The sequence below is a fragment of the Arvicola amphibius genome, chromosome 2 (genome assembly GCF_903992535.2).
Source record: "Arvicola amphibius chromosome 2, mArvAmp1.2, whole genome shotgun sequence".
NCBI lineage: Eukaryota > Metazoa > Chordata > Mammalia > Rodentia > Cricetidae > Arvicola > Arvicola amphibius.
Window position 1 is genome coordinate 106,328,807 of NC_052048.2, and position 26,580 is coordinate 106,355,386.

General features: G+C 42.0%; 3 protein-coding genes across 3 annotated transcripts in view; 2 read left to right on the forward strand and 1 right to left on the reverse strand.

The window, feature by feature from the left end:
- The window catches only part of LOC119808265 (zinc finger protein 791-like), a 33,876-nt gene extending 19,652 nt beyond the window's left edge, over positions 1–14,224 (forward strand). Inside the window, exons 6-7 of the mRNA XM_038320694.1 lie at positions 89–1,972; positions 13,783–14,224. Coding sequence (XP_038176622.1) covers positions 89–1,718 — 1,630 coding nt within the window. The 3' untranslated portion in view covers positions 1,719–1,972; positions 13,783–14,224. The remainder of the gene's footprint in view (positions 1–88; positions 1,973–13,782) is intronic.
- LOC119807280 (zinc finger protein 439-like) overlaps positions 11,239–26,580 on the forward strand; it is a 37,371-nt gene continuing 22,029 nt past the window's right edge. The window contains 3 exon segments of the mRNA XM_042054543.1: positions 11,239–11,272; positions 13,403–13,509; positions 14,125–14,229. Of these exon segments, the coding sequence (XP_041910477.1) occupies positions 11,239–11,272; positions 13,403–13,509; positions 14,125–14,229 (246 nt within the window).
- LOC119806440 (60S ribosomal protein L27a-like) lies at positions 20,919–21,365 on the reverse strand. The gene has a single exon (XM_038318171.1). It carries the CDS (start codon positions 21,363–21,365, stop codon positions 20,919–20,921), a length of 447 nt encoding a protein of 148 aa, XP_038174099.1.

The window sequence follows — 26,580 nt, forward strand, 5'->3', positions numbered from 1 at the left end:
TATTAAAGTTGTAGCAGACTACATGAACTAGCCTTCAGCGTTTCCCTTTTTTTTTTTTTAATAGTAATCATCTTCTCATTTCTTGCAGAACTCAGTTGGTTGAGAAAGATTGTGGATATGAATATAATAGTCAGTGTGATGACAACCTTCAGCCAATTCTAAAGAATATGGTTAATGAAGACATGCCTCCTGCAATAACAGCATATGAAAGCCAATCGCATGTAAGAAGCATCATTGGTCATTCATTCTCACGTGTATATCTCAGAAACCAAGCTAGAGGGAAACAATCTCACTGTAAGGAGTCTTATATACATCAGAAACATTGGAAAAATACCGGTCATTCTGAATCACTTCAGGTACTTGGAACTTTTCCCAGAGAGAAGTCTTATAGGAATCAACAATGTAAGGAAGCCTTTAAGAATCTCCCTTCTAATGAGCCTCACAAGAGAACACAATGTGGAGATAAACTCAATGGGAAAATATTAAGGAGACATACATGTAGTGCAGAAGATGATGGAATCCATACAGAAGTGAAATCGTTTCCTCATAACCACAGTGAAGAAGCTTTCATTGATTCCAGTGACCTCATCATCCCTGAAAAAAGTCATATTGGAGAGAAAAAATACATTTGTAAACAGTGTGGGAAAACATTTAAGTATGCTTCGTGTTTTGAGAAACATAAAGTAACTCACACTGGAGAGAAGCCTTATGCATGTAAGCAGTGTGGAAAAACCTTCACCAGTTCTAGCTGGTGCAACACTCATGAGAGGGGTCACAATGGAGAGAAGCCTTACATGTGTAAACACTGTGGAAAAGCCTTCAGAAGTTCCAATTATTGTAGCATTCATGAAAGAATTCACACTGGAGAGAAACCTTACTCATGTAAGCACTGTGGCAAAACCTTTGCCATCTTGAGGTCTCGTAACTGTCATGAGAAAATTCACACTGGAGAGAAGATTTATGCATGTAAACATTGTGGGAAAAGCTTCATTAGTCCCACTTCTTGTAGCATTCATGAAAGAATTCATACTGGAGAGAAACCTTACGCATGTAAGCATTGTGGCAAAACCTTTGCCAGTTTGACTGGGTGTATCACTCATGAAAGAAGTCACACTGGGGAGAAGCCTTACACATGTAAACACTGTGGAAAAGCTTTCAACAATTGCAGTTATCGTAACGTTCATGAAAGAATTCACACTGGAGAGAAACCTTATGCATGTAAGTACTGTGGCAAAACATTTGTCATTTTGGGTTCTCTTATCACTCATGAAAGAAGTCACACTGGAGAGAAGCCTTACGCATGTAAGCACTGTGGAAAAGCCTTCTCCCAAGCCAGTTATCGTAACATTCATGAAAGAATTCACACTGGAGAGCAGCCTTACGCATGTAGGCACTGTGGCAAGACCTTTGCCATTTTGAGTTCTCGTAACACTCATGAAAAACTTCATACTGGAGAGAAGCCTTATGTGTGTAAGCATTGTGGCAAAGCCTTTATCAGTTCTATTTGGTGTAGTGCTCATGAAAGGGGTCACACTGGAGAGAAACCTTATGCATGTAAGCACTGTGGCAAAACGTTTGCCGTTTTGAGTTCTCGTAACAGTCATGAAAAAATTCACACTGGAGAGAAGCCTTACACGTGTAAGCATTGTGGAAAAGCCTTCACCAGTTCTGGTTATCGTAACAAGCATGAAAGGGCTCACGCTGGAGAGAAACCTTAAACATGTAAACACTGTAGAGAACATTTGCCAATTTCAGTTGGTGCAACTCTCATGAAAGAATTCACACTGGAGAGAAGCTTTATGCATGTAAAGCCTGTGGAAAATCCTTCATCAGTCCGTCTTACCATATTACTCATGAAAGAATTCACACCGGAGAGAAAGTGTTTCCATGTAATGCATGAGGAAACTGTTCCTTCAACTTTATGATCATTCCAGCCATGAAAGAATTCACTCAAGAATGAAGACTTATGCATGTAAGCACTGTGAAAAATCCTTTTTCTGCCCTAGTAATTTAACTTTTGTAAGAGTTGTCATATTGAACAGTATACACACACACACACACACACACACACACACACACACACACACACATAAGCATACATATGGTAGAAAAGCCTTCTAGGTAATTAGACTTATGTGACTAAGCATTTTCTGGTTATCATTTACGTAGACTTTTTTTCCCCTAAAGTTTATAGTTTCTGTCAGTCTGTTGTGTTTGTGTGCCCATGCACGTAAGAACCTGGAGTCAGAAAAGGGTGCAGGATCCCCAGGAACTCGAATTAGAAGCAGTTGTGAGGTGAGTGGGCTCAGTACCAGGATTCAGACTTCAGTACTTTGGAAGAGCAGGAAGTGCCTTTAACCTTTACACAGTCACCATCCCCTCATCAACTACATTCGTGGAAATTTTGCAGTTCGTACTTCTCAGTATTCTTCAAGTAAAGAATTGGAGTTTTCTTTTTCCGTTTTTACGGATGCTTTTATTTGTTTTGACAGTTTCTCGTAGTTCTGTACTATTTTAGCCATAAGTAAGGAAACAGTTTTTCATAATCCTTCTGCAGCCCCAGTAGTGTTTGTAGAACCACAGGGCAATTGAGACAGACAAAAGCTAGAAACTGCAGGAGGTCCTCGGGGTCAACGTATAAAAGGCAGTGGCAGCTGAGAGAATGGGAGTTTTGACACGCAGAAGTTTTATTCACTCAAGTGAGCACTCTTACATCAACCCAGTTAGATCTTGGAGATTGATGCTAAGTTAATGACCTATAACACCTTCCCTTGAGCACCTTTCCCCCTTTCCTGCCCCTTTTCACTGTTGAGATACGGCTTGCATTTCAGGCTGCTCCATAGCTCCCTCTTGTGTATGTAAAGTCTACACAAGATTGTATAGGAGATAAAGACACACCAGAGCCTAGAAGAAACGTCTGCCCTGCAGACTCAGGTCACCTCGCTTATTGTACCTTAATGCATGTGTAGATAATATTGTCCCTCTGGTGAATATAAAGGTGTTGTAAACTTTATTTACAGCAGAAGCAATAGCAGGCATGGTGAGCTACCAGAGTTAAATTCTTAGGTGTCTCTACCTCATCACTAGGTAAGGACCTCTTTGTCAGTTCCGCCTTTGAGGCTTGTGAATGAGTTTTTCTTGTGTATGTAGACATCCCTCCTGTTTGGGGGCCAAAAAGTTTCTTATCTCTGGTGTGAGAGAAGAATTTCATTTCTTTTCTTTTGGTTTCTAGAAAGTGTCTGGACATTTATCTTTTTTTTTTTATTAATTTCATTTTACATTCTAAGCAGTTCTCCCTCCCACCACTCCTACTACCCGCCACTTGTTCCCCACCCCAGCCCAACCCCCATTCACTTCTCCCAAAGGGTAAGGCCTCCCATAGGGAGTCAATAGAGTCTGGTACATTAAGTTAGGCAGAACCAAACCCTTCCCCCTGCATTAAGGCTGAGCATGACCTTCCACAATAGAGAATGGGCTCCAACAAGCCTGATAGATCATGTACCAGGGATAGATCCTGGCCCCACTCCTGGGGGACCCTCACAGCAAGCTACACAACTGTCTCCCACATGCAGAGGTTCTAGTTTGATCCCATGGAGGCTCGACATCTGTCAATCTAGGGTTCGTGAGTTTCCACAAGGTTGGTTCTGTTGTCTCTGCAGATTTCCCCTTCATGATCTTGACCTCCCTTGCTCATATATTCCCTCCTCCCTCTCCTTGATTGGTTTGGTTATGGATCTCAATTACTAGATGAAGGTTCTGTGATGACTCTTTAGATATTAACCAATCTGATCACAGGGTGAGACCAGTTCAGGCACCCTCTCAACTATTGCTGGAGTCATCTTTATGGATTCTTGGGAGTTTTTCTAGTACCAGGTTTCTCCCTAACCCCATAATGGCTCTCTCTATCAAGATATCTCTTTAATTGCTCTCCCACTCTGTCCCCAGATCTCGACCATTCTTCCCTTATGTTCTCATCCCCCTTTCTCTCCCCTTTACTGCCCCACCTTGCCCCCAGTTTACCCAGGAGATCTCATCTAATTTCCCTTCCCAGGGTGATCCGTGCATTCCTTTTTGGTCTTTCTTGTTACCTAGCTTCTCTGGAGCTGCAGATTGTAGTCTGGCTATACTTTGCTTAACATCTAGTATCCACTTTATAGCTCTTGAATAATTTATTGAGTATTGCTGCCATGTAACTTTATTTTCTGTGCATTTAGTAATTGTATTCTCTTGTTGGTATTCTAATTTTCTTTTTATAAAATGGTTGAGTAGGACATGGTAGATGAAGCCTTTTATCCCAATGCTTTGGAGGCAGGAGTATGTGATATGAACTCCAAGCTAGCCTAGACTACATTGTGTGTTTTAGGCTAGTCCAGCTCCATAATAGAGAGACTCTGATTCAAAAAACCAAAACACACAGCCAAACAAGGAGATGGATAGGTTTAAGTATAAGGTGTGAAAACGTCCCATTCCAGACTATTGTGTTTGCATACCAGGCCCTCCTTCTCATTCCTGGATCTGGAGAGAATGCAGAATTCCTTCTACCCCAACTGCATTGATTTGGGCCTCAGGATCTCCAATCAGGAATCTCCAAGCTGTATGTCTTTTTCATCAATCAGGGATTCTTTTACTCCCTTTCATCAAATGTCCACCAAGGTGCATGGGGATTCACAAAGCCTCACCATTGCAGCTGGACTTGGACCCAGTGTAGAAGCTGAGAGAGTGTTGGTCCCATCCGACATTCATTGCTGCTGATTTTAGTCTCACAGGACACCTTGATCCACTAGAGGCGGGAAAGAGTGAGTGTATCCAGAGCTCCTGGAATTTTAAGTTGTTAACTGGGACATAGCAGAGACTGTGCCTCTGCAGCTTTGACGTTCCCCTGGCGGCGTGTTGCTTTTCTCCTTCCCAGAGCACTGTCATTGTGCACAGAGCCAGAGCTGTGCTGCGTAAGGTCCCCCACCCTGGACTGTTCTGGCAAACAACTCTGTCCCAGGCCATGTTTGTGCTGTGGTGAAAAGGCACATGGAACTTGCACCTCTTCAGAACTTGGAGAGCTGCCACGTTGGTAACACTGAGTCCAGACTGGTATGGAGGATTGCGGAGGGTGTTGTTGGTAGTCTTCTTTGGAGCTGGATCTGTCATCACATTTGTGATCTTATATTTGTCTTAGTACAGAACCCTACGCAATGCCTGACATAAGGTCAATACAAGCTTTGGCATTAGGCTATATTCCCCAAGAAAAAACTCCTCATTGTGTGTGTGTGTGTGTGTTTGGTTAACACGTGATGATGTTTTTAAAAGGATGATATGAGAGAATTAGATTGTTCCCTTTGTGAGAGTGGGCCAAAATTCCTCATCACAGAGAGAGCATTTTTAACAGATCAGGGGAGGCCAGCTCCAGCGTAACAAAAAAAATGCCTCAGAGTAGTGAGGGCTTAGGGATATTCTTCTCTTAGGGTCCTTAGAAATAAGTATCTATTGGAGAGCTAGACTTTTTCTATCTAAGGGGAAAAAGAAGGAAACACACTTTCAGATGGTAACTTTCTCTTTTAACGAGTCTTAAAAATGCTCTCTGACTCATTCTGTCTGCACACAGCTACATATCTCCATACACTGATATACGTCTCTCTTTACATCCATACATCTCTCCTACACGGCCATACATACCTATTTTCACATGGCTACACATCTGTCTATTACATACATTTCTCTGTTACATCTCTTTTCTGTACAGCTTCCTCTTCCTTGTCTTCACACATATACAAATCTCCACCTAGTCATAGCTATACTCCTCATTTACATAGCTCATTTACATGGCCGTACATCTCATTTACACGCTGTACATCTCTTTGACAGGGCTGTACATCTCATTTACACAGCTGTACACCTCATTTACACAGCTGTACACCTCATTTACATAGCTGATTTACACAGCTGTACATCTCATTTACACGGCTATACATCTCTTTGACATGGCTGTACATCTCATTTACACAGCTGTACACCTCATTTACACAGCTGTACACCTCATTTACATAGCTGATTTACACAGCTGTACATCTCATTTACACGGCTGTACACCTCATTTGCATAGCTCATTTACATGGCTGTACATGTCGTTTACACTGGTGTACACTTCATTCACACGGCTCATTTACACAGCTCTCTCACCATACAGCACTTCGCACAGTTCCTTCATACTCTCTCACACAGCTCTTCACATGGCTTCTTATGTAGCAGCGGCTCTTCTCATAGCTCTCTCACACATACTTCTCCACTATTCCCACTCCCCACTTTCCCTCACACTTCTGCTTCTTCGTCTCTCTTGAGGGCAGCACTAACACACTTGGCTCACTTTTGCAGCAGCTCTCTCAGAGCTCCACACAGCCATCTCTCTCCTTACCACGGCTCCTCTCACAGCCAGACTCAGGACAGTGATAACCTACAGTTTCAGGGCTCGGCCCATTCTCCCAATACAAAGTAAGTCACGTAATTTCTTTTAGGCTAGTGATGGTGCATTGACCCATGCATGTAGCTCTAAGTTGGTAAGGGTTCCCGGATGGTAAACAATTGGCTGAACTGTGAGCCTGAGACTGGGACTATGCAGAAAATCAGTTACTGAGACAGTTATGTCTAATAAAGTTGCTTCTCTCCTGACCTTTAATCAGCAAGACAGCTGGGAAAATGACTTCATGTGTTTGTCTCTAGCAGCAACCAAATATTCGTCTCTAAGGGCAACTAGCCTTCTTAGAATCTACTCTAAATTCCAAATTTAGCTGTTTGTGTAAAAGACTGTCTTTGTGACTGAGACTCCTCTGTCAGTCTGAGTAATGTAAACTATCTTATTATTTCTGTTCATCAAAATTATATAGATTAAGCAGAAGTCATCTTCCTGGCAATCCACAGCTATATGTGTGCCCCATAAGTGTAAAACATACCACCAAAGGGCTGTGGAAAGAACCCCACAACTGTTCTTATTAGGAAGGTATAGTAGTGGTACCCGAGAAAGTTATTGACAGAAGACAACCAATCATTTACAATCAACCCTATGGCTTTGCCAAGTGGGGCTCTTCAGGTAGGTCAGCTTGTTAAACACTGGTTGTCATCGCTGTATATCCCCATGACCTCTTGCAACCAACAGCACTTGGCAAACTTTAAATTAGATTTTTCTTTTGCACTAACCATTTCTGAGGAAAAAAAAAAAAAAAAAAAAAACCTGACTTTTTGAAAAGCTCTCTTGGGCTTGTGCTTTGAGAGTCCTACAAAGGACCAAGGGCGTGAGATTGTAGTTTCTTTTGCTTTAAGCTTCTCCAAGTAGTGGAAATTGCATGAAGGAGTACTTAATCAGGAATTAATTATTTTACAGGATGGACTTCTTTGGAGCCCCCAAAATACTGTTTTCAATTTGCTAGTCTTTAGGGTGCAGGAGACAGAAGTCTGGAAAGAGGCCAGAGTTTAACTTCAAACAGAGGACACTGGTCATTAGGATATATAGCAAGTGGCACCTAAATTCCTGCTGTGTAGGGAAGCTGTGCAATGGGAGAAAGTCACCTGAACCTTTACAGGAGGGGCATGGGAGTGAGGAAGTTGGATCATCTTCCTTACTGAAATTATTTGTCCAAGGAAGACAGGTTATCTTGGGAAACAGACTTTCTCAGCAAACATTCCTCTCTGGGCTGACCCATAATGGTTGAGAATTTCATGCCTTCCTCCATCCCTCCATGTGGGGATTAAATGATCAGCAAGTCAAGCTGTGATTATTATTTTCATGGGGGCACTTTGGAAATCCCCAGGAGGGAAATCGCTTAGCTAGAAGGACAGTCTCTCAAAACATGACTAAGATTAATCAAAACATTTTCATATAAAGAACATCTTTGATGGTCATGTTTAGAGACCAAATTTATTAGACTCCTGAATAAGATATTTGTGAATTTTACTCTTTACTTCTGTTATATGGACACTGTGATGGGATGTGAAGGGATGGAAAGATGGCTCAGTATTTAAGAGCACAGACTTCTCTTTCAGAGGACCACAGCATATGCATGGTGGCTCACAACAGTCTGTGACTCAAGTTCTAGGTGATACAATACCATCATCTGGCTTCCTAGCACACCAATCACATATGATGTGCTCTGATGTACATGCCAAAAAAAAAAAAAATCCAAATGCAAGAACTAAAATAAATGAGTGAATTTGTTACTCTGGGGAATATCATGGTGTTGAAGTTATTATTTCAAAATTCTGGGATCGTTAACAAGCATGGTCATGTCCCAAGGTTGAATCCTTTGGTCTATTCTCATTGTGACTAGAGAATGACCATTGTTTCTTGACACTCTGTGTGATTTCTGATGCTTAGGAGTATCTCCTGTAATGAATCCTTTGGTCTATTCTCATTGTGACTAGAGAATGACCATTGTTTCTTGACACTCTGTGTGATTCTGATGCTTAGGAGTATCTCCTGTAATGAATGGAGACCTTGTTCATGATCTTAGATAAAGAAAATATTTCCTGAAGTTCAAGGGTTTATTTTCATAACTGACTCATTAGTGGAGTAATCTTGCCATATAAATCTGTTGTATCCACCCACTGATGAATTATATCTTCTTGTTGGTGTTTTTTAATTTTCTTGGCAGAAAATGGATACAGTGAAATATCAGATGTGACATAGTCATGGGCTGTTGCCTCATCCCTGGTCTTTGTTTCTATCATGCCCTGTCTTAGTTGGTGATTTTATTGCTGCAAAAATACACCATGAACACAAAGTAAGTTGAGGAGGAAAGGGTTTATTTATCTTACACTTCCACATTGACGTTCATCACTGAAGGAAGTCACAACAGGAACTCAAACATGGCAGGATCTTGGAGGCTGGAACTGATGCAGAGGCCATGTAGGGGAGCTGCTTAGTGACTTGCTTTCCCTGGCTTGTTCAGCTTGCTTTCTTATAGAACCCAGGAACACTAGCTCAGGCATAACCCACCATGGGCTGGGCCTTCCCCCATTCATCACTAATGAGAAAATGTCTTACAGATGGATCTCATGGAGGCATTTCCTCAACTGAGTCTCCATCCTCTCTGTTGATCCTAGCTTGTGCCAAGTGGACAAACAGAACCAACCAGGATAACTGACTCATTGTCATCTTGACACGCAAACTCTTCACTATTAAGTCACAACCCTTCCTTTCTTATCCATCCCCAAGATCTCGCATAAAAATCATAAATAATCTTAAAAGTTTCATAGTCTTTACAAATTCAAACACATTAGAATTTCAGTCTCTTCAAAATATCAAATCTCAACCTGGGCCTGAATTGCGAGAGGACACGGATGGCTGCCCCCAGACTTCTTGGTCTGTGTGGTGCCCAATCAACCAGCATCAGCTGGCCCCAATCAGACCGTATCAGGAGCCTCTGAGTTACAACCTCAGTGTCCCCTCAGGGTTCAGAGAGGAAAAAAAGAGAGAAAAAAAACAAAAAAAAAAAACAAGAACAGGACTTAGATAAACAATCTGAGGGCAAAATGAACTCTCCACTGTGTACTCTTTCATATTAGTTTCTTCATTCTTCTGCTCCCTTGTGCTGCACAGTTGTTTCCAGCTTATATACAAACACATACACAGGCAATTATCGAAGCCTGAATTTCTCAGGATCAAAAAGCAGATAAAAGCTTGTCCTGAGTGACACTGTGTAGCATGATTAATAAAAACCCAGAGACAGAAATTGAGGTTAAACCTGAAGGTCAGAAAAGCAAAAACAGCGACCCCCTGGCTCTTACCTCTACCTCAGTTTGAAACGGCGATCCTGCCACCAGGAATCTCAGAACAAGACTGTGAGACTGTGTGAGAGAGCTGTCTCCTCCCATTTTATAAACCTCTCTAGTGCTGGGATTAAAGGCATGCTTTCCCACTGCCTAGTTTCTGTGGCAAACTAGTGTGGCTACTGAGATTAAAGGTGTGTGTCACCACTGCCCAGTCTGTAAGGCTGACCAGTGTGGCTATTCTACTCTCTGAACTTCAGGCAAGCTTTATTTATTAAAATACAAATGAAATATCACTGCAACACTGTCAGCACCTTTGTGGTCCCAGGGAGACATGGCTAGAAGGACACCTGAGCAGTGCTAAGAGGCAAAAAGCTGATTTAGGAGGTTTTAAATTCAACGAAGGGAGGAAGGGAGTTGGCGTATGATATTACGTTCCTACATTAAAATCCTGTCTCAATAATACTCAAGTGAAGGTAGGTGTATGGAGTTAGTAGCTTTTTTAAGGGGAGGCTAACTGAAGTTAGCACTTTCTCAAATCGGCTGTAGGTAAATTTGGTATACCCAGTCTCCTTATTAGGACAAAGTGAGAATCAAAGAAATTGGGACGTGCCACCGCTGTCTTGAAGGTCTGGAACATGATGTGTTTGAAGGACTCCTCTCCTGACCAAATGTCCTTCCAGATAGAAGTTAGTCCCAGGGAACTAACTGGCTTCCATGTTTATTTCTGGGAACAAAGTAGAGATTTGACTGTGGGACCCAAGGCTTCTGGCTGGTGACTAAATTCTCTCATCAAAGCAAAAGAACAAGGCAGGCCTCTAAATGTCCACAGTCCTTGTGGGACAAACAGATTCAGTTATGAAGCAAGTCCCAGTATATATTCTATATATCAAATTACACAACCAAATGAAAAGTCATCCTCCTGGCCACCACCCACAGACCTATGTGCCCATAAGATTGAGATGCAATCATGAGATTACATATACACATCACATGAGATTACACACTACAATGCAGGTATTGGGGAGACACCAAGCTGCTTCATTAAAAATGAGCAAAAGATTTCAGAGTCGATGGTCCTGCAGACCTTGTCTGGACAGGATTAACCTCCATCAGTAACCATGCCTCTGGTGGGTTGACATCTGAACACTAGTTGCCACCTGCTTCTCATGGCCCCTGACAAGACTTGAATTGGTGGAGGACAAAGATGGTTCTCCCTAGAGTTTTTGGTCTAGGCAGGACACAATCACCTAGGAAACTGCCCGCAGCCTCTGATCGGGCATCCTACCAAGTGCTGACTGAGGTTTCTAGGCCTGGGCATGGGAGAGAGGAAAGGCAACAGCTCTGCACCGTGCTTAGTGGCTTGAGCAGTTAGGATTCAATCAAGCACCACTTGCGACCCTGCCTAGAACCCCAGAGTAGGGTGTTTGGGTACCATTGTGAGAGAGGGTATGGTGGGGAAGTGGAAGAGAAGGAGAGGCAGAGTGGATGGTGGGCTGGGGAGAGAGGTGCATCTGGAGAGGTGAGTGTTGAGGAAGGGGCTGTCGTGAATGACTTGCTGATGTCTGGGCATTGGCTGTGGATAAGGCCCAGGTCTTGGTCCAGGGCCCTGGAACAGCCAAGGGGGCACGTGCTGACGACCGTGGCTCCTGTCACTGTTGGATGCCGCGCATGGCCCTGTGTTCTGGGGCCCTGTTAGTATCTGAGGGCCAAGCTGCCGCAGGACCCATGTGTGGGGGATGTGGGATTACAGGTTGCCTGCGAGATAAATATACATGAGCAGAGGCATTGCTGGGCCACAGGCCAACTTCCAGTGGACTTCACAGGCCATTACAAACTTCAGCTAGTGTCCCAAACTGGCCCCCTGGTTCCTAGGAGCTGAAGGCGCACCCACCATTTTGTCCTTGTGATGTGTTTGGTGTCCTCCCAAAGAGGCCTGCCGTCAGCAGAACACGCATTTGCCCGAAAGAGGTCCTGGGGTGACTTTGCTAAAGAAAGCTTTAAAAAAAAATGTCTGCAGGGGAAGCACACTAAGACCATTCATGCTCTTGGTTGGAAAGTTCGTTCCTTTTACTAGTATGGTCCCTGATTTGCCAACTGTAACCGTACCACGTGCCAGCCTATAGTATCAAAACATTGTAGGAAAGTGCAGGTGCAAGCCCATAATTTCTGCACTCACAAGAAAGGTGAACTGTGAATTCAAAGCCACTCGTGGCTACATGGTGAGACCCTGACTCAAAACCAATTTCAGATGCCAGGCATGGTGGCCGCTGTTCTTAATCTTTGACTCCTGAGACAGAAGCAGGATAATCAATAAATTGGAAGCTAGCCTGTTCCAGAGATCTAGTTGTAGGGGCAGCCAATAATACACAAAAGAAATCCTGTCTAGAAAAACCGAAATAAAGAAAAAGAAAGTAATAGATTTTCTGTACCCCATAAATAGGTTTCCCCCACTGACACGATAATCCAGATCAAGCCGAATTAAAAAGTAAAAGAACATGGTTATTTGAGCAGAGCAACTCTTGTGTGATTAGTTCTCCAGCCTGAGGCAGGAGATTGAGGCAGAAGTTACATTCCAGAACTAAAACAGGATATAGGTTGTAGGCATGGGTGATGCGTGTCTGCCACAAGCTGGGTTTATGCCCAAGTATGGTCAAAAACTGAATTTTTTAGTGGGGGCTTTGGGCAGTGGCAACTTCAGGGGAGGAGCTGCCTCATCCCTGAAGGATGTGGAACTGGGCTTTTTGTTGCTTTGCCTTTGTTCAGAGATTCTCTGAATCAGTGGGGTTTTCAGAGACAGGAATGGGGCTTTCTGGCTCAAGCCGTAGCTCAGTGAGTGAGCTGGATGTTCCCACCAGACAAGAAGGAAGTGGGGGGAGGGAAGAAAGGAGGAAGGGAGGGAAGGAAGGAAAAAAAGGGAAGGAAGAGAAAGAAGCAAGTAAAATATAAACAAAAACAAAAAACAAGCTAAACAAAATCATTAACATTAGTATTGAGCTCTAAATTGACCTCTTCAATCTAGGGATGTCATTGCATTGTAGGACAACATTCGCTATCATTTTGAGTGCATTAGCTCCCTTTTCTCATACCCAGTATTCACCTGTCCCTATTCTATTAAGAAATGCCTTTAAGCCTTAAGCTTACTCTATACATTCCAAACTCATGGCCCAAAGGGAAAAACCAAGACTTCACTGTAGGTGCAGGCCTATTTAAATTCAAGCACAAAAAAACCACATATAGGGCTTGTACTACATGGCTTTGTGGGTCAACTTGATATAAACTAGAATCATCAGAAAGGAAGGAACCACAGTTGAGGAAATGCTTCCACAAGATCCAGCTCTAAGGCATTTTCTCAATTAGTGACCAATGGGGGAGGACACACCCCATGGTGGGTGGTACCATCCCTAGGCTAGTGGTCCTGGGTTCTATAAGAAAGCAGGCTGAGTAAGCCAGGAGAAGCAAGCCAATAAGCAACACCTCTTCATGTACTCTGCATCAACTCCTGCCTGTGGATCCTGTCCTGACTTCAGTGATGAACAGCAATGAGGGAGAGTGAGCTAAATAAACATTTTCTTCGCCCACCTGCTTTTTTGTCATAGTGTTTTGTCGTAGCCATAGAAGCCCTCGCTAAGACACTTTGGTGCCAGCACAGAGGGACATCACTACACTGATTTGGGGGAGGTTTCTGGAAAGACTCTGCAGCTTTGGGCTAGAAGAGCCATCTCATTGAGTGTTAAGAGCTCTGTGAAAACCTGGAAGGTAAGAACGTTGAGAGCACTACTGAGAGAATGGAAGCCGGCTTGGGGAGTTCCAGAGGGAAGTTTAAAGGCTGTCAGGGCCATTTGTTACTTTGAATTAAGATTCTGTGGTTCTGGTTAGCTGGGGCTGAGAAATCAGCTGTGATTAACAAAATAGCAGAAGCACTAAAGTGAAATCTCTTTGTTACTAGGACAATTGATGCTGTTAGCTGAAGTGATTAAGAAGAGACCCGTGTCCCTGGTAAAATCTAATGGGAAGTTTTTTTTCTGACAGCAGAGAAAAGCTGTGTTTCAGAGATGGCCATGGCTGTACCTTGTGTTGGCAGCAGGACCTGGTAATGTGTAAGCTTCACCAAGGTGGTATTGGTTTTGCAGCCGTGGAGGGATAGTAGAGACTAGTTGTGACTTGGCACCGTGACAAGAAGAGCCCATTGGTGAAGGTGCAGCTTCAGGAGCATTTGAAGGCTCAGGACTGAAGGGGCCATGCATAGAAATTGAGGCTCGGCATCATGAAGAGAGCCAGTGAGGTTGTCACTGAAAGTGCAGCCCAGTCGCAGCAAGGGACCCCAGCATCTTGGAGATGCCAGCACCATGAGAAGATCACGAACAACAGTAGCTGCAGCGGGGTGGAGTCAGCCAGAGTGCGGAAGATGGACTGTGTGTACTGCAGAGGGCAGAACCGGATGAGGAACCCAAACCCTTTGGAGGCGACCAGAAGATAGTGAGTGAATCTCAGATAATTAATCGTACATTGAGTTATTTACACTGTTGGAGTTTGGTTTTGCTTTCTTCAGATTGTGCGGGTGCCCTGGTTTTTCTCTCTTGAAGAACGTATTTAATTTAATTTTGACTTTTAACGGAGGCCACAGATGAAAGACTTGTACTTTTAAAGGAGATTGAATATTTTCGTTTATTGATTCTTTGTGGACTTTACATCATCCTGATCCCACTTATTTCCCCATCTCCTCCCATCTGTCCTCGGCCCTTGCTGCCTCCCCCTCAAAAGCTGTCTGTAGTGTGGTCCCTTGAGTCATAGTTTACCCTTTAGTCCATTCTTCTTGTCTTGCAAGTGTTCGCTCCCTTGTGGTCACTGCCCAGGTGATCTCTCCAGCAGTGCCTCCACCAGCTTACCCAGTGCTGCCTGCTTCATGGAGACGGAGCAGGGCCAGCTCTGCTCTCAGGTCCTCAGATCTGGGTCACCCAGACATCACCAGGGCCAGCTCTATAGTGTTGCCCAGGCAAGGTCCAGGGCCCTCCCTCCCAGTTGCTGTAAAGGGCATATGGTGGGGAGAGGGGGAAAATCAGCTCTTCAGAACTCATGCCCTCAAGGTTGGCTGGCTTGTGCCCCTGGCAACAGAGTCAGCTGAGACTGCTGCCCACGTGGGGTATAGGGCTGTGTGTGCTGCTGTGTGCTGCAGCTGGCGAGGGGCGGGGCTAGTTATCTCACTCTCATAACCCCGGGGCCAGCTCTCAGCTGTCACAGGAGGTAATGGGTGGGGGCAGGAGGACATCTTTTGGTCACCCATGCCACCACCTGACAGAAGAGGGGGTCAGGGTCAGCTCTACTGCTCTCTCACCCTCAGGGCCATCTTACCAGCATTCCCCAGTAAGATCTACTGTGCTGCCTGTGGGGAGGGGGAATGGTAGGGCCATCTTTCCCAAGTGCAGGGGCGAACTCTCCCCTGAGGGGATAAGGCCAGCTCTCCAGCTGCAGTATCCAGTGAGGGTGGGACCAACCAGGGACAGTGGGTGGGGCTGGCCCAACACAGCATGACTCCAGTGAGCACCTGTGCTAACATGGGCCGTGGACTTAATCACAGACCCCAGCTGCAGGAAGACCATGGACTCAGATACAGCCCTGGGCAGCAGCTCAGGCCCAGATGTCATCATGGCCCAGAAGCAACACAGAGCACCCAGGTCGGTATAGCCCTAATGGTAGCATGAGTCTCAGACCCTGGGCATCTGCTGAGCTCTTTTGGTAACAGAAGTCACAGACATCAACTCAGACCCTGGCTATTCCAGGGCCACAGACCCAGACATGGCCCTTAGTAGCAGCCCTGGCCCAGATGTCACCATGGGCCCAGGTTGTCGTGCAGGTCACTCAGATCATCAGTATGCATCCCCACCCCACCCACGCGTGGCAGTATGGCCCTCAGAAATCAACATGGCCTCAGGTGACAACCCAGAACCCCGACAATGACTCTGTTTTCGATGTTCTCATAAGGTACAGACATCAACACAGTCCCTGGGTCTGGCAGGGCATGGACCCAGACTTGGCCCTCAGCCACAGCCTTGGTCCAGATGATACCATGGCCCCTGCAGCAGCATGGGCCAGGGATGGGCAGGATCAGCTCTGTATCTCTCATGGTCTCAAGGCCGGCTCACCAGTGCTGCTGACAGCTGGGTCAGCTGAGCGTGGTGCCCAGGTCGGGTACAGGGCTCACTCTGCTGTGTGCTGCATGGTGAGGGACCATGACTGAGGCTCCCCAGCAGATAAAAGGAGGATTAATTAAGGATGGGGCTTTAAATAAGTACAGAATTTTAAAAAGGGAAAAAGGAGATTTTTGTGTACTAACCTACAGGGTCATGGGAAGAATCTGTGCAATTAGTAATAGAATGTTTTTTAAAGGCAGTGCGGTCCCTGGGCTGTAGAGTTCAGGGTGGGAACAGGATGTAGAGATCTCTCGTGGTTGCTTCCTGCTGATATGGGGCAGAGTTGGGGGTCTTGTCTTGAAGGCTGGAACACAGTGGAAACCCGGGAAGATCAGGCTGTTTCCAACTCTGTAAGACAGGCAGGCAGCTTTGGGGCCATCTGTGTCTGGAGAACAAGCAATAGATCCTCCTAGAGTGAGGGGGCGGGGCGTAGAGGAGCTGCCAGGACAGCTGCAGTGGTCAGAGGAAGAGAAGACTGGAACACTTCTAAAATGATTATAAATCTGCTGGAATAAGTAGATGTTAATGGCAGAGCGTGAAGTTAAGGAATCCTAAAGAGGAAGCTTTTTCTCTTGGGTGCACACTTGGAATTTTGAAGTGCAAGGTTTTGGCAGATGAGAGAGGGCATTCCAGGCCAGGGAGAGAAGGACAGTCCTCTCCCTTCTCCCCAAAGAAATAAGCAGGGGAGAAGACAAACTGTAGACAAGTAATACACATTTGAGTTCATTTTCCCTGTGATGATGTGGTGGATAGAGACTGATCTCTTGAAGCTCGTAAGAACCTTATAAACACAAGGTTCTTATGAGCTCATAAAACCTAAGAGGCAAAAATGTCAGATATATGACATTATTAGTATTTGTGGTCTATATTGAGATCCATGTTGTAGAAGAGGCAAAGTGACTCATTTTTTGAGTCATAGTAGAAGTTTGGAAACCTAAAAATAATTTTGATTAAAAGCAGTAATATCCACATCCTTGTTTAGAAGACTGTATGTATGTAAATTAAAGAGCTATCCCCATCATAATCAGAATTTATTTATGTTTTAGTTTTTCCAGACAGAGTTTCTCTGTAGCTTTGGAACCTGTCCTGGAACTAGCCCTTTAGACCAGGCTGTCCCTGAACTCACAGAGATCCGCCTGCCACTGCCTCCCGAGTGTGTGCCACCACCGCTCAGCTAAAATCAGGAGAATTTTTACATTTTATATTTAAAAAATAAAGGGAATATGAAATACTAAGCTTGTGACTAGACAGTATATCTAGCCTTGGTTTTATAGATGTTGAATTTAGGTTTTGAGATTATTTTTGGAAAGGAGTAATTTGGAGAATTGACCTTGTCTTTTTAGTAGATTAAGGAAGGCACTTGACTCCAAAGTATACATAATTAAAATTGAGCCTTAGCAGAAACTAGAACATGGCATAGTTTTGCTTATATGAGAGGTTTAAACATTTTAAATGGTAGGGATATAAGTAAGGAATTATTCATATCAATAATATGTTTATAAATAGTTTAAAATATATAAGAGAATATATTCAAATAATCTTTGAATATATTTTAATAAAATTTAAATATTTGTCAATAATCTGTATTTTGAATTCTTAATAGCTTATAATTTAAGTAAATTTGTAGTAAGTTGTATAGTTTATAGTTAAAGTAAATTATCTTTAACAGTTTATTTTTTATCTGAATTTATTATATATGTATATATATTGTATGTTATATAAATATATATTATACATGTATACACATATAAAATAATATTACAGTAATTAAATAAGTCATCCAAACAATTTAGATAATTAATCATTAGGCTGTATTTCTTAATTATCTTTAATAGTTTATGATTTAAGTAAAGTTATTGTTTATAGTTTATAAGTCTTACAGGCTTGAAACTTTGATCTTTATCGCTGCTAAATTTAGCCTAATAAATAATAATGAAGTTATTTTAATGTGGAGGCAAAGGCTCTCAACCAGAAGTACAATATATAAGGAGATTTTTAATCAGAAATACAATATACAAGAAGATTGGTAATGATGAATCCTTTATAATGTATCATGAGTCAAATCAGGCATAGTAGAAAGATCAAAACAGCTGCTCTGGGGTGAAGAAGGGGAAAAAGTGTATTTTAAACTGTTATGAAGATAACAGCGGATATGTAAATTCAGGTATTTATTAAGGAGACAAACACAGCTGAAGCTGAAGAAAGAGCTAAGAAATTTTTTGGAATAAGATAAAAAGCAAGCAGTAGCAGCGTGCCTTTTAAGGCTGGCGGGCTGGGAGGCCCAGGAAGTGCAGGAAAGTATCAGGCTACTGAGATCTAAGCCAGTGAAAGGAGCCAGGAGCTGGAGTGTGGGGCAGAGACACAGTCACGCGGGAGAGTGTAGGCGATTAGACACAGAGAGTAGGCTTTATGAATCAATGTTTCTGCAGTCCACTGGGACGTTTCCAAGTAAACCAAGAAGCCCTGTAAAATTTTTACAAATCACGGAGACAGTATCCTGTCTCCAGGATTTGGTCTTGGATGGGTAACCGGAAGTTCCTGCACGTGGCCACGTAATTTTTTTTTTTTTTTTTTTGTAAACAAACCAGATGCTGGGATAGCCTCATCCGTAAAGAGCGAAAAGCAGATTTTTAGTGTAGGAAGATAGGAAGAAAAGCTGTAGGAATAGTTTATGGAATGTTGGGAAGTCATCATTTGAGTTTTTAAAGCAGCTGAAATAGTCTTTTCTCACAACCCATTGTCATCCTGTCAGGGAAATTTGCTCTGTTATTTAAAGGAGGAGCACCTGGGCTCCAGGGCTCCTGGCTGCAAGGCAGTTTCCGAGTTTAAAAAGCTCGAGTTTAACCGTTTAGCTTCCAGTGAGTTGTAGTAAAGAAAGCCTATCTGGACAGGCAGGGATCTGAGCTGCCAGCCCGTAAGACTGAGGGAGACCTTGGCAGATGTTATGTTATTGACCCTTGTTTACATTCTCAGGCAGTCCTGTTGAACGCTTAGTTAGAAGTGAACAAAGAACGCCAATTAGGATAGGAAAGAGAGCATTGAAAGAGGGTTGGTGGGAAAAGATTGCTCATCTTTAACAAAGCATTAAGTTCCTTTGAACCAGTAACATTCCACTGGTGAGGACTCTTTAAAGAGCTGTCAATTCGAAAGGGTCTCTGGGACACTTCCAGAAGGGTCCTTTGGGGGGCAGGCAGTTAGGGGATTTTTCTTTGCTCACTGCCTACTAGATTCCAGCATCTCGGGTTTTGTAGCAACCTTCTTGGTGAGATCTTACTATGGCTGATTGATTAGGGAGACCTCAAATATGTTCCCCCATGAAAAGCTGTCTCTGCCAGGACAGTTTCCAAAAATTATCTTTCTGATAATCCTGTTCAGATGCCAAAATATCAAGGTTTATGTAGGGTGCCAACCCACTAAACCTCTCAGGATCCAAAAGTAACACTATGGCAAGTGAAAGGTAGTTTTAAAAGGTCTGAAGGGAAACGAAACAGCTCATGAACATCTTGTCATCATGTCCCCTTAGTTTTCAAACATTCTCCCCAATGCTCTCTCTCGATGTTCTCAATGCTCTCTCGATGATCTCTCAGTCCCACAAGGGACAGTTGATACACGCAGACAGGCACAATTAGCAGTTCCACAGGCAGTAATAATGGTACTAAGGATGCCTTTCACAGAACCACGAAAACCAAGAATTCTGACAAAGCAGGTGCCAGTTAGCTTACTACTGTCTCAGAGGGGGCCTGACGGTGGAGCTCCCTGGGAGATACCAGGATGGTTAATTAAGGATGGGGCTTTACGTCCTTAACTCAGTGGCATAAATTTTATCCCTAGGGTCCACATCTCACAGCCGGGGAAGTATGTGAACAGTAGGGAAGAATCATGGTTTGGCATCTACAGAGCCAGAAACTGTTCTATGGAAAGTCTTTCCAGTGAGCAGTCATCCAGATGTTGACAAGAAGACCAAGCTTTCGTTAGTGTCTGGCCCAAATGGAAGTTCTCCCCTGTTATCATGTACCACAGATTCAGTCATGATGAATGCTACCAGGAGAACACGGCAGACATATTAGCTTGTGGGCATCTTCAGTTCAATATTTAAGATCATGCACCGCACCAAAAATTTGGAGTTCTTTGGAATTTTGTTGTTGTTCATATTTTGAAGAAAACATAGCATCTCCAAATTTTGTCATAAATTATAATAATTAAACGTATTATTGATTTAATTACTAAAGGATGGGGCTTTAAATCAGTACAGAATTTTAAGAAGGGGAACAAAGTGGGGAGGGTTGTGTACTAACTACATTTCTTAAGTGTGACTGGTTAAGCTAGAAGGTTATCATTGATAACCATAGAGATAAAGGGAAGAAAAACTGCAATGTTGTGTATTCTCTGAGTACTTCTATTCTTGCAGCAACTGAACACAGCATTTGTGGTAGCCATGGTAACCAGCACAACTTCTACTCAGTTCCTGTCTTTTGAGGTTCTTACATGGTCTATTTGCAAGGCTCCTCTCCTTGTTGGATAATTGTGGGGGGCTAACTTTATGTAGATTTCACTATGAGAACAAAGGTTTCTTTGAGTGAATACTCTCACACCAGGGCCCCACAGTTTTGGGAAAAAAATCATCCAGTTACCAGTACAGAAAGAAGTAATACCCAATAATTAATAGGGTTTATCTGGAATGAATCCCACTATGGAAAGGAGAGTGCTATGAACAAGAGTTCTACAGAAATGACAACTATTCAAAAGACAGGTCTGAAAGCCTTGCAAATTAGGTGTTAGTCTAGAGACTGTCAACTGTACTCTCACTGTATAATGCTTGGACCGCAGCAGGAAAGAAGTCAAATATAGAATTCATACAAGAGAAATGTGTGTGCTTGGGTTACGTGTCTCAGTACAGTTATATTTCCAGGTACATTCATTTGCTTGTAATTTTTTTTTGGAAAATGTTAGCATTTAATTGGCTTCCCTTGAATGGCTTCAAACCACCAGAACACAGGCACCTCCAACACCCTTTATCTTCTCTTCAGCTCTTCTGCTGAAAAATTTGGCTTTCCCGATGACAGGCTGCTTAGGGAGCTTTCCCTTCCCCAGAACTTTGTAGTAGCCCAATCGCACAACATCAGTGATGGGAGCAACTCCGGTCTTGTTCTTGGCAGCATTGACCCGGGTCAGCTCACTGACCAGCGTCCACAGTTTATCCAGGTTGACAGTCGGACAGAAGCTCTGGTTCCTCTTTAAGTGGTAATGCCTCATACCAACTTTCCCAAAGTAACCTGGATGATATTTGTCGAAGTTGATCCTGTGATGATGCATGCCTCCAGCGTTCCCGTGTCCTCCTGGATACTTGTGATGTTCACCGATGTGGCCAAGGCCGTGGCTCACGTGGCCCCGGAGTTTCAGGGTCTTCCTCAGTCTGGATGGCATGGCGGTGGCAGAAAGGAAAGAGCTTGCTTGTAAATTTTATTTCAGTTTTTCTCATTGCGGAAGGGGAAACATTGTGCTTGTGTGCCACATCTCCATCTTGTGGACATCAGCTGATGGAGATCCAGGCTGATTCTTTTGCTGGCTATTGGAACAGGAGCAGCAATGATGACTGTGCATGTATCTGCTGTAGTGTATGATATGTATTATATGCTGCAGTGTATTATATGTGGAGAAATGGATAGCTTGATGAAATAGTATTTTTACTTTTCTCTCTGTGAAGCAAGCTCACATTGATTTGCTTGTTAATTTTAGCAGTTTAAACTCCCACAAACAGTGAGTAAGCATTCACTTTTACACACATCGCTGATAGGGTTTGAAGTCTTCAGGCTTCCACTGCTACTTTTTACCTTCTTACCTATATCCTAACCTTGTTGACATCTATTTTATTGTTGCTATTAAGTAATCAAACAAACCTTTAAAATTTACTTTTATTATTGGGACATTTACCTTTAAGTGATGTATTTTTATCATATCTAGTGCTTACATCCCCAGTACACCTAATTCTTAATTTTTTTAAATTTATTTTCCACTGAGTTCAGTAAGTGCTGTCCACATGTGTGTGAACAGATACTAGAACACTGGCTACATACTAGTGGCCATATCCCTGAAGAAAATAACTTGCCTTTCCCCGAGACCATCAACTGCCAAAGCCTTTGTAGCTAGCTGTGTCTTCATGAGGACCAATCCCATTCTGCCTAGTAATTTCACTGACATAATCTAATGTGTTTAGGGGATTTTAGAATTTGATACAAATATTTTAGAATATTTCTGTGAAATTGAGCTCCTTCTTGATGATAGCATTCATTCCCCTTGTGTCCTTGTCCATTGACCTTCCATAAAATGATGTTAATATTTAGCATAGACAATTATTAATTTTTTAACTGATATAGTATTTAGTCAATAAGAAATCAGTTGTTTGCAATGGAATAAATTAGTTATGCTGTAAAGTATTAAAATAATATTTCTAAGAAAAATATTAACCTATAACATTAAAAAGTAATACTGATAGCCAATCTATCCATGCCCTCCTCTTAAATAACTGGTTTTTCCAAGTTCTGATCTTGTCCAATTAAACGAAAGTTAAAAAAAAAAGTAGTTTTAATCTCAAGCTGGGGGTGTCCATCGGCCTCTTTACAGGTTTACCAGTTATCAGATTAACCCCTAAGTCTGTCTCTCCCTCCAGCCCTCTCCTTACCACGTGATCACTCCCATTCCCATTCCTGCTTGTCTTCAGTCCACATGCAAAATATGCTCTATTTGTGTTTCCCAGGAAGGACCATTCATCCTGTTAGAGACACCCTTGTTTCTGAGCCTTTAAGTGGATACATGCCATGTTTGTCTTTCTGGGTCATGGTTGTCTCAGGATGATTTTTTTTATTTCAATACATTTGCTTGCAAATTTCATGATGTCGTTGTTCTTAACAGCTGAGTAATACTCCATTTGTAAATGTACCACATTTTATTTATTCATTCTTTGGTTGAGGGACTTATAGGTTGTTTGTAGTTTCTAGGTATTATGAATAAACCCACTGTGTATGTAGCAGAGCAAGTGCCTTTCTTATAGGATGGACCATCCTTTAGGTATATGCCCAGGAGAGGTATAGCTGGGTGTTAAGGTAGATTGATTTCCAGTTTTCTGAGGAACTTCTATATTGATGTCCATAGTGGTTGTACAGGTTTACACACCTGTTGGCAAGGAAGAAATGTTCCTCTTACATCGTTGCCAGCATGAGCTGTCAATTTCTTTATTGAACTTAGCCATTCTAACAGGTGTAACATGGAATCTCAGAATTGTTTTGATTTGCATTTCCCTGAAGGCTAATGTTCTTGAACATATCTTTAAGTATTTCTCAACAATTTGTGACTGTTTTATTGAGAATGTTCTGTTTATATCTGGACCTCATTTAGATCATTTTGTTTGATGATGTCTTGTTTCTTAAGTTTTTTATTTGTTTTAGATATTAGACTTCTATCAGATGTGGAGTTGGAGAAAATATTTTCCTCTTCTGTAAGATGCTGTTTTGTCCTATTGATGGTGTCCTTTTCTTATAGAAGGTTTTTAGCTTCACAAGGTCTATCTTAGTGCCTGTGCTACCAGGATTTTGTTCAGGAAGTTGTTTCCTGTGTCAGTGTGTTCAAGGCTATTCCCCATTTTCTCTTCTGTCAGGTTCAGTGTATCTGGCTTTATATTATGGTCTTTAGTGAACTGGACTTGAATTTCATGCACAGTAATAGACAGGATCTATTTGCATTGTTCTATATGTAGACATCCAGTTATACCAGTACCATTCATTGAAGATTCTTTTTTTTTTTATGTCTTTCTAGCTCCTTTATCAAAAATTAGGTGTTCATAGGTGTGTGGATTTATATTTAGGTCTTTGATTTGATTCCATTGATCTATGTGTCTGTTTTTTATGCCAATACCATGTGTTTTTAATTACTTTTCTCTGTAGTAGTGCTTGAAATCAGGGATGGTGATACCTCAGGAAGTTACTTTCTTTTTTTTTTTTTTTTTTTTTTTTTTTTGGTTTTTCGAGACAGGGTTTCTCTGTGGCTTTTGGTGCCTGTCCTGGAACTAGCTCTTGTAGACCAGGCTGGCCTCGAACTCACAGAGATCCGCCTGCCTCTGCCTCCCGAGTTACTTTCTTTATTGTACAGGATTGTTTTAGCTATCCTAGTTTTTTGTTTGTTTGTTTGTTTTTCCATATGAAGTTGAATATAGTTCTTTAAAGGTGTATAAATAATCATGTTGGAATTTTGATGGGGATTGTGTTGAATATGTAGATTGCTTTTGGTAGGATGGCCACTTTTACAATGTTGATCTTACCTATCCATGAGCATGAGAGATATATCTTCTGACATCTCCAATTTCTTCCTTAAAAGACTTGCTCTCATGCACATCTTTCACTTGCTTAGTTAGAGCTACCCAAAAATATTTTATATTATTTGGGACTATTTTGAAAGTTGTTGTTTCCCCAATTTCTTTCTCAGTTTCTTTGTTATTTGTACTGATTATTTTGAGTTAATCTTTGTCCAGCCACTTTGCTGAAGGTGTTCCCTGGTCGAAATTTTAGTGTCATTTGCATATACTATCATATCATCTTAGAATAGCAAAACTTGGATTTCCTCCTTTTCAATTTGTATCCCTTTGATCTCCTTTTGTTGTCTTATTGCTGTCAATTACCTATTGCTTCAATTACTATAATGAGTAGATATGGAAATAAATTTGTTTTGTATATTTAGTATTTTAAATATTCTGTGATGTCTTAGTTAGGGTGTTTATTGCTGTGAAGAGAGAATGGAAAACTTTGTCTTGTTCCTGCTTTTAGTGTAATTGCTTTGAGTTTCTCACCATTTAAGTTGATGTTGGCTGTAGGGTTGCTCTAAGTAGCCTTTATTGTGTTGAGGTGTATTCCTTATAGTTGTGCTTTTATCATGAAGCGGTATTAAATTTTCTACAAGGTTTTTTCTAAATCTAATGAGATGATCATGTGGTTCCTTTTCTTTTAGAAATGTGTTTGCCCTTGTGTTTGGGTCATAAATGTTCAGGACTGAAAGATCATCTTGTTGGATTTTTCCTTTGATGCATATTAAGTGTCCTTCCTCCACCTTGGTTAATTTTCTTTTGAAGTCTATTTTGTTAGAAATTAGAATGGCTACACCAACTTGTTTCTTTGGTACATTTGCTTGAAAAATCTTTTTCCAAGTCTTTATTCTGTGGTGGTGTTTGTCTTTGATGCTGCTGAGGTGTGTTTCTTGTATGCAGCAGAAGGATGGACGCTGGTTTTGCATCCGTTGTGTTAGTATATGTCTTTTAATTGGGGAATTGAGACCATTGTTATTTAGAGATGTCAATAACCAATGATTAGTAATTCCTGTTTTGTTGCTGTTGTTTTGTATGTGTCTGTGTACGTTTCATTTCTTTTGTTTTTTTTTTTTCTGGTGTGACATTATTTCCCATATTTTTTGAGTGTAGTTAACCTCCTTCAGTTGGAGCTTTCCTTCTAGTACCTTCTGTAGGACTGGAGTTATGAATAGATATTGTTTAATTTTGACTTTACCATGAAATATCTTGTTTTCTTCATCTATGGTGATTGAATGTCTTTCTGGGTGTAGTAGTCCTGGCTGGTATCTGTTGTCTCTTAGAGTCTGCAGCTGAGCACATCTGTCCAGGCTTCTGTCTTTTAGTGTCTTCATTGAGAAGTCAAGGGTAATTCTTATAGGTCTGCCTTTGATGTTTCTTGTTCTTTTTCCCTTGCTACTTTTTATCTTGCTTGGTATGTTTAGTATTTTGATTATGTGATGTCTTAGTTAGGGTGTTTTATTTCTGTGAAGAAATACCACCACCACAGCAAGTCTTGTAAAGAAAAACATTTAATTGAAGTGGCAGCTTACAGCTCAGGAGTTTAGTCCATTGTCATGATGGGGAGCATGGGAGTGTGCAGGCAGACATGGTGCTGGAGAAGTAGCTGAGAGTCCTGACTCTTGCAGGCAACAGGGAATGGCCTCTATATCACACTGAGCAAAGCTTGAGCAAAAGGGATCTCAACGCCCATCCCCATGGTGACACACTTCCACATAAGACGGCACCTACTTAAACAAGGCCACACCTCGTAATAGTGCCACTTTCTTTGTGGGCCATTTTCTTTTAAACTGCTACATGTAACATAGTCCAATCTACTTGGTGTTCTGTAAGCTTCTTTTACCTTTTCAGTCATCTCCTTCAGATTAGGAAATTTTTCTTCTATGGTTTCATTTGAAAATATTTTCTGGGACTTTTAACTGATTCTTCCCCTTCTATTCCTATTATTCTTAGGTTTGGTCTTCTCATAGTGTCCCAGATTTCCAGGATGTTTTGTGTCAGAAGCTTTTTAGATTTAACATTTTCTTTATTCAATCTAACTTATTCATGTACTCATATCTTCAGTGCCTGAGATTCTGTCTTCCTTCTTCTATATTCTGTTGGTGAGGCTTGCCTCCATAGTTCTTGTTCAAATTCCTAAGTCTTTCATTTTCCAAATTCCTTCAGCTTATGTTTTTTTATTGCCTCTACTTCCATTTTCAGGTTTAAACATTTTACTACATTTCCTTCCACTGTTTGTTTTCTTGCTTTCTTTAAGGGGTTTATTCATTTCCATTTCAAGGACCTTTATCA

What these genes read in the sequence shown, in the direction of transcription:
- LOC119806440 (XM_038318171.1), bottom strand. Translation starts at nt 21,365, where the DNA reads ATGCCATCCAGACTGAGGAAGACCCTGAAACTCCGGGGCCACGTGAGC.